This window comes from Pygoscelis adeliae, unplaced genomic scaffold, assembly GCF_000699105.1.
Source record: "Pygoscelis adeliae isolate BGI_AS28 unplaced genomic scaffold, ASM69910v1 Scaffold155, whole genome shotgun sequence".
Lineage (NCBI taxonomy): Eukaryota > Metazoa > Chordata > Aves > Sphenisciformes > Spheniscidae > Pygoscelis > Pygoscelis adeliae.
The window spans coordinates 6,201,864-6,210,612 of NW_008824932.1; the positions used below are offsets into that span (position 1 = coordinate 6,201,864).

Consider the following 8,749-nt stretch of genomic DNA (forward strand, 5'->3'; position numbering starts at 1 on the left):
TGATGGAGACAGAGAGACAGAAAGAATTTACTCACTTTTCACTATCAACATGTCTAAACTACAGAAGTTGGAAGGTACTCAAATAATAATTCAGAAGAATTATACTGATATTATTCAGCTCTAATTCTTTAGGCCTGTAACATCAGTTTGATGTCTTAACAATTTACTTGAAAATAATAGAGAGTAGAGAGTCAGATTATATTTCTGTGTTCTTAGTGCTCTGGTATCAGACAGTCTTCAGTCATTTCTTCACAGTAGACATCAGGCATGCACATTGTTCTAATTGAATTTGCATATATTAAATATCTTTAATAGTCTAAACAGAAAGACTGCAGCTAGAGCCGGTTGCTCTTCTGTCTTCGCTCTCATTTTCCTGACTATGGAGTGAATTCCAATGAACACGGTTGAGTTGCAAGAATGCATTGGTCTTCTGTTAATGTGAACAAGAGAGAGCTGGATGCTCAAGATGCTGAACACACCCAGCAGAGAATAAGCCATAGAACTGTAAATACATCTAGTTGATACTGTCTCCTGCTTCTGTCTTAACCCATTTTATGTATAAGCTAGAGTAACTTTACATTTCAGAATTTCAGAATCACCGTTTACGTAAGAGTTACATCTGGTTTTTAATTATTGAAATTCTAATTGGGATAATTGTGGTAATTTTTGTAGAGGCTTGCGGAAGTATAGCAGTCTATCAAGGTCCACGGAAAGAACCAGATGATTATTCTAACTTCACAATTGAAGATTCTGTAGCAACTTTTCATACACTTAAACAAATAACAGATATAGTAGAAAAGCTGAATGAATCCCATGAAAAATACCGAAAGAAGAGATCATCTAGTGCTAAATATGGTAGTGAGTAAGTATCTTATGTAATTTTGACATACATAAATGTGTATTTTTAAAAAAAAGAAGTCATAGAACAAGGCCAGGCTTGTTGAGGTAGGGATAATTAAGCTAAAGGTAGATTTAGACAGCACAAAGACATGGAGAAAGTAAGGTGCATAATTTGTAGTAATGCAGCTTTTTACCATTTGTTAGAAGATACAAGAAGTTCCTCTGGTGTGGGATTCATTTGTGTTCCTGTTGAGATTCCCATAAGTGGGTGCAATGACTCTGTCGTTTCCTTGCAACTTAACATCTGAAGTGCGCACAAAATTTATCCCTAACTGTCTGCCTACCTTCTAATTTTTTTTTTCAAAATTTCAGTTAAGAAATAATTAAAATATCAAGTTACATAAAACTGTAAAAATTACACTGCAGAAACATATCTTTCATGCAGTATATACACTGTTTGTAATTCACTCGCCATACTCAATGATAAATACTATTTCTGGTGGAGTTTAAAAAAAAAAAAAAAAAATCTGTTCTTTGGAGTACATTTTTGTTCCAGAGCAGATTCTTTCAATTCTCTTCAATCCTGGCTGATATCTATGGAACACCACTAGCAAGTTTTCTGATTCCTTCTTTGCATCAATAGGGCTTGATTCACCAGAAAAAAAGAATGCTTAAACCCTGATTTGGTTTGCCCAGTATTCGACCCAAGTTGTTTAGAAAAATTGACTTTGATTTAGAGGTCTCACATGAAAGTATGTGAGGTTTTCTGCAAATCGTGAAATTTCACAAGTAGCGGTAGGAATGATGCAAAGAATATAGGTTTGCTTAATAAATAAAAATTGTATGAAGAGAACTAGAAAGCAAACGTTAACCTTAAAAATATTTACATATGATTTTTTTTTTTTTCCAGAGAAAATCCAATTGTTGGAAAAGTTTCCTAACCAAAACAAACTGTGGCACACTTGGATGAAAAAAGAAACTGGAAATGTTCTTGACTGTTCTGTTGTTTTGTTTTGGTTTTGTTTTGTTTTGTTTTAAATTCATTATGTGCATTTTTACAAAGTATTTAAGAATGAACATAAATGCTAGTTGTGTTGACAATCTATTTAATATTTAATGGAAAAAGATCTACTTGGAAATCTGGTCTTAAGGTTTATTCTCATTTTGCTGAAGAACTTGAAGTTCCAGGTTCTTGAAGTAACAGGTGTGAATAAATCTAAATGTTGTTTTGCCATTGTTGTCTTATTGGAAAGAACTTTCTAAACAAATAAGCTTTTTAATGGAAGAAAATCCACACGGCATTTGTTGGTTGGATTACATCTCTCGATACATACACTGCAAACTTGCATGAGTTTACCATGAGTGCCTGCCCTGCTGGTATGGGTCTTGAAATAGAAATCCCAAGATACTATAACATGAAAAAGATCTGAAGCTTCACACTCAATTCATTTGACTTTTTTTCCTTGTATTAGGTGTTGTCAGGACTTGATTTATCTACAGCTGAAGTCTTACGAAATCATGCAGTATGTTGCAAATAATCTGGACAGCAGACAGCAGTGTTAGTTATGTTTTTAAGTACTAAAGAAGAAGAAATCAGGGAACTTATGTTGTACCTCTTGTTTACATTTGGGGTGAGTAATATATGGAGTGATATTAGACCACTATCTATTTTCTTTAGGATTTTTTAGGTACATATTTTTTCTTAATCTAAAAAGAAATGCAGGGTAACAACATTCTTTTTAAATAAGTTTGCCTACAGATAGAAAAACTTAAATGTGAACAGATTGTGGTTAAGTACTGATAAATTTACATCATCCCATGTATGATTTTATTTCTTTTTTTTTAATAAAAAGTAGTAACTAGATCCAGCTCACCTTTTGACTACAAATCTAAGAAATAATCTATTATAATCACTCAAAGCACTTTAGATATCTGGACTATCCCAGATTATTTTTAGATACTTTGTAGTATCTGCTTGTTATGATCAGTTGAATGATCAACATTCTTTTGTCTTTAAGCAATGCTTCAGTGAATATTTTTATATCTTTAGTTATATGGATTCATATTTGCCACTTAACACAATTTTAAACTGGCATTCTTGACTTTAAGATTAATTTTTGCTCACTTCATCTGAGAAGTTAGGTTTATGCTGAAAGAACATATATGTATATAACCAGGAAGAAGCAAAGGTATTACTGTGGCAACTTTGCTTCATCAGTATTAAATACAATGGTACTCCTTGGAATATTATTTTTAATAATAACTGTATGTGGTACTTTTATTTTTGGAGCATTTGCTGTGGGGTCTTTTTGTTGTTGTGTTGTTGGGTGTTTTTTGGTTTCGGGGTTTTTTTTACAATCATGATTTGGCCAAATTAATTAGGAATGTAACTTGCAAATAGAATAGAAATCCACAATGCTTGAAACTGTAAACTGTTTAAATTGCTATACATTTATTATACTGTTGTAGGGAGGCTTTCTGTAATAGAAGCAAGTTGGCAAGACAGGATTGAAATCTCTTTTGGAATGAATGTAACTTGTTAGAATAACTATTTGGTTTAGTACCAGACAAACTATTTTAGAATATCCGGGATTCAGTACTAGTGTCTGCAACGTCACAATCATTTAATCACCTCAGCTGTTCTTGCCTTTTCCTTTTTTACACATTTGATGTATTCTAAGGGACTTTTATTTGCCAACAGTTGAAATTGGAGGGCAGGGAATATAGTAATGCCAAGAAATGTGTTTTGCCAAGGTAAAGTGACTGATTAATTGCCATTAATAAAAAGCTGCCATTAAACAAAGTTGAATGTGGTTGAGTGTCAAAGTTAGGTTTTGCTGTATATCAATTAACCCTGTGGCAAAGTGTCTCTTCCTTCGAGCCATTTTCTGTTTTCAAAGTCAAATTTATGAAAAATTGAATTGTATACTCTTGCTACATTTTTTTAAAAATATGCACTTTTTTCCCTTGGTACTGGAATATCTAGGAAAAAAACAAAGGCCATTGAATATTTGTGACCATTAAGATTTGATTTCTCATTTTATAATGTTTTAAAATGCAGTAGATGTTCTAGAATTTAATTAGGTACAAGTAGGATGATTAATAATAAAAGCTGCCTTAATTTTGATTAGTCTAGAAAGATGATGTTATTCAGTAATTAGTTCTGTTAGGATTGTAAATTATCATTAGTTTTAATTTGTATTATGACGCATTGTTGAATGTATTTTTATTTAAATTTTATTTTCTTATCAAGACATTAAAATGTTTTGTAACATTGCTTGAGAATAACTCACAAATAAATTACAACAAACTTGAGATATGCTGTGTGTTTATTGTGAGGCCTGGCTTTTTAAAATGTTAGCATTTATCTGAAGACTGAATTAATAGGGATTTACATACAGGAGTTGGGTATAAAGTGATAAATCTAGTTGACAGGAAAAAAAACAACCCAAAATTAAGTTGAGGGATCTTGCATGGTCATCTGCAGCATTGTTACATTCTAACGAAGATTGATGGTTGGAAGGAGAAGTGATAGTTGATCATTTAGCGTAGCAGCGCGAAAGGAAGCCTTAGTAATTTGACAGTTTTTTAAATGTTTGCAGTGACTAGTCTGATGTATTGAAGGATATCTAGTACTATGTTATTAGTGTTATATGACTAATTTTTTTTTCTTGCTTACTGATTTGTCTTTCATTACCTGTCCTGTGTACCAGTACCAGCTATGTAATTTGTCAGACCTATTTTAAATATATGGCATATGGAAAAAATAGTCTTTACTTTTCTCAATCTTCTTTCTTTATGTAATCTGGGCACTTTTTTTGCTACCTGCTCTCCCCTCCTATGCTTATGGGCATTTTTTGTAAGATAATTTTGTACGAGCGTGTTCTAATGCCTTGAGATGTTTTGTTTCCTTGTACAGAGAGCTGACCTGTTGTCCTTTAATGCTGGTATGGAAGCTCCTATTAGGAGTTACAGTGCAAACCTTCCAGACATCTTGGAATTAATTTTGATTAGTTCTGAGGTAAGCTGTATTAAGGCCCAGTCTGAGTGGTCACTACATTCATTTGCAGAGATCAGAAAGCAGTGGAAATTAAAGATGAAATTTGAAGTACAGGAGGAATTTTTTTCTGTGGACATTAAAATTTTTTTTTTTAAGGATTCTGTGATCATTACAGCAGAGTGATCTATTCTTTTCACTGCTAATATGCTACCTTCTCTAACCGTTCCATTAGGCTGAGTTTTCTCTAAACCATGACATGAAAAGGGCATTCCCATTTAAGATCTGTAGCTTCTGTGCTGATCGTACTTTCAAGTTCTGGGCTAGGCTAGCAATCATAGATGCATAAGGCCTCTATAGCTAGAAAGTTCTTCCTAGGACTCTGGATTCCTTGAAAATCAGCGTGCTAGTTCCTCACACAGTTCTATACATCTTTGTCCCCCATTGTACATGCAGATGACTATAGTGAGAAAAGGCGTACTTGTAGCCTATACGTAGGTGAGGATATATATTTATCTTCATATAGTCTACCTATAGACTATATATAGTAAACAGAATCAATAATATATGGAAAAGTAAGTGTTTACAAGACATTACCTTTACTTCCTGCTCATTTGTATGTATTCTAAAGTACAAAGTTTGCAACGTTTACTCACATGTGATAAGGACTGATTGAGTATTGTTTTTAAAAGAGCATGCATATGGAATAAAAATTAGGCCAATAAGCAACAGCTCCTAGTAACAACTAAGAACAACTTCCATTAGAATGGACAAATGCATACGATTTACTCAAGGTTCTTACAAATAGTTACAGAAGCGTATTTAACTAAGTCTTATGATTTATGCAGATTAAATAAACCAGAAATCCTTTAATAGCAGTAAGGAGACTTTATCAGTGTTACTGTGTTCAGCTGTGATGAGACTGCTGCTGGAATACTTTGTCTATTCCTGAGATTCAGCAATATAGGCAGCTGTTTTTAAAAAAAATTAAAATTATTCAGAGTTTGAGAGTAGAGCTATAAGAACTGGGCATATAGACTGTAATTTAGCTAAATTACTTAGTTTAGAAATGTAAGTTTAAAAAGTCACTTTATGTACCTAAATGAGGGACAGAAATTTGATAATCAGTTGCTCTACAATCAGAATAAGGTTTAAAAAGATCCAGTGGCTGCAGTGTTCAGGAAATGCAGATGCTTTGTAAGAATGTGGTTTGGTTTTTTTATTTAAAAAAAACACAAACCCCACAAAACTATTAGACAGCCTTGCTGAATTGCTTTTAAAATATTCTTTACATTAACAAATGTTTATGGAAAATAACAAAATTAATCCATATATAAATCTTAATACAATGTTCCATAAAATTGTATGACCAAGCTTTTTAACTGTTTGAGGTCATAATTATTTTAGCATAATTACTATTGCAGATGCTGTGGCAGCTTTATATAACGTCTAGTTAACAGTTTCACCAAAAAGAGGATATAAGTCTTTATTCTCATTTTAGAAACAACTATATGTTTGTTTGTTTGTTTGTTTTTTAAATCCAATCAGACAATTCAGTTTGCTTTAAGTGGTTGTGATCTTGTTCCCCACTTTTCATCCTCTATATTTGGTCACTCTTCCTACACAGGGAAAAAAGCTGAGAGAATCATAGAACAGCCAAAGTAAATCTCCTGTGTGACTTGAATTCAAGACTTAAAGGTAAAAATCTCTTACCTGGTCCCTCTGAAATAGTAGTGCAGAAGATTTTGGCTCTGGTTTCTCAAAAAATGCAAGATATTCCCTGCTTTACTCCAGGTTGGTGCTTCAGTGACAAACTCCACTGTGTCAGGGAGCAGAGAGAGATGGTATTTTGAGGGGTGTGTTTGTGTATATATAACAACGGAAGGCTTTCAAAGCCAGCCAGACTCGTGCTCACGCAGTGTTTTCCTCCTAGATCAGCGTGCGGACGCTGTTCTACTGAAGGGTTACTTCAGTAGCTGGCTAAGAAGCTTAGGGGTGGGAGCTCCACAGGGTTTAACACCACCTGCTCAGCCTTCGCTTTTCCTGGATGCCGTGACGTTGTTGCTATGTGATACAGAAACAAGCCTCCATCAGATGGCAAAAAGCAGGCGACAGAGGTAAAATTAGTAAGAGGGGGAACTCCCCTATAAAAATCAAGTGATCTACAATAATGCTCAGATGTGACATTTATGTTGCATCTTTAATCCGTAGACCTTTAAAGTACTTAATGAAAGAAGGGTAAGTATATACAATTCAGTCTCTTCTTTCCACGCTGGGGGATGACAAGGTGCTATGTTTTGTATAGCAGTGCAAATTCAAAAAGTCCCAAGAGAAAAGAGTACTTCCCTGTAGCTTCTGTAACTAAAAAGTATTTAAATGGTGCCAGATGCAGGCAAATGCTTTGTCAAATATTTGGTTATTTTAATGATCTTGAGTCATGAACTGACACCCCAGAGGGTGACAGTGTAAGCTGAGAAGTTTGTACAAGCGTTTTCTCCATATGATGATGCTGCAATATAGCTTATAATTTATCTTGCAAGTTGTGTTTAGTCCTGTACCTTTCCCTCTCTCACTTTTTCTCCTAATCTTGCAAATAGAAACAGAAATAATCCTAGTCCTAGGTATGAGATGTTAAATAAAGCATCAAGCTGTACAAGTGGAAAAATACAAGGGCGAGTTGCAGTACTGCTGAAAAACTCTGTAAAAGATCTGACTTTTTAAAACATAAAACATACAATTGTTTCTGTAAACAACCAAAATAATTCACCTAGCTTCCTCCTGAGTGGTTGATTCAGATTCCTGTCAAGTCTTCCCTGTCACACCATTCTGTCATGGTGTGACATTTATATGGGTTTGTGGGGGTTTTTTTTAATTATTTATGTATATACTTGAATTGTATATGCATATATTCTGGCACTTCCTTGGCCAAAATCTGAAAGTAGAAGGTTGGGTCAAAGTCAAAAAATGTGTTGAGTGACATGGTACACAGGACATAATATCTGCAAGTGTGTACGATGAGAGGATAAACTTCACCTAGGCAATACCTTCCAGTAATTTAAACATGGGAGTAAAGGGAGTTTCTATAAGGCAAGTTTCTATGCAGCTTCCCTTGTTGGTGCTTTCGTTGGGTTTGGGGTTTTTTTGAGGCGGGGGGTGTTGTTGGGTTTTTTCGGATTGGAGGGCAGGATTAGCTAACAGTGGCTTATGGGGTCTATCGTGATACTAGGCAGGTTCCAAATACCGGTGGGATGTTAAAAATATTAAGACAAACTGCACTACCTCACAAATGTATAGGAAGTGTCAATATTTCAGAATAGGTGGGGGGTATTGCCCCCTCATACCAGCAAAACAACGTAACTTGGTTTTCAGTTTTCAATTCAGAATGCAGTTCCATTCTCAAACAGCTAACCTCAGTTAAAATATGCATAACTTTGTCTTCACAGTTACTTTTTAAAAAAAAATAATAAATGGAATATCAGACAAGCTTCTAACTTGAAAATTTACACTGTCCAGGGCAAATAGTAATAGCTGAGTTTTACTCCAGAGAGTAAAACAATTAGCAAACAAGAACCTAGTGTAGAATTTGATAAAGTAGTCTGGGGTCTTCGTGTCATCGGCTTTAAATCTCTCCTTCAGAAGGAGAGATGGATGAGCCTGGGTGTTGTATGAAGAACGGAGAAGTTTCAAGGGCTTAGATTTAATTAAAGCAGCTCAGCGAAGTCAGGAGCTACTTAGTCTCTTGTAGACAGGGTTTTCCCATTAAAGCAGAAAGGTTCCCATACAGAAGTGATTAACTTTTTTGTAAAACTTCTTTAAGGATTTCCCTTCTACATATTAGGTGTCATGATGTCCATTTGTTTCACTTAATGAGTAATGCACAATGCATTTAAGAATCTGAGTTACTGGTACTTC

The 8,749-nt window shown here is 34.4% G+C and overlaps 1 protein-coding gene across 1 annotated transcript in view; it reads left to right on the forward strand.

The window, feature by feature from the left end:
• Positions 1 to 3,119, forward strand: part of RASA2 (RAS p21 protein activator 2) — a 50,423-nt gene extending 47,304 nt beyond the window's left edge. The window contains exons 22-24 of the mRNA XM_009325123.1: positions 1 to 74; positions 673 to 862; positions 1,751 to 3,119. The exon at positions 1 to 74 is cut by the window's left edge and continues 27 nt beyond it. Of these exons, the coding sequence (XP_009323398.1) occupies positions 1 to 74; positions 673 to 862; positions 1,751 to 1,781 (295 nt within the window). The 3' untranslated portion in view covers positions 1,782 to 3,119. The remainder of the gene's footprint in view (positions 75 to 672; positions 863 to 1,750) is intronic.
• Positions 3,120 to 8,749: the final 5,630 nt, after the last annotated feature.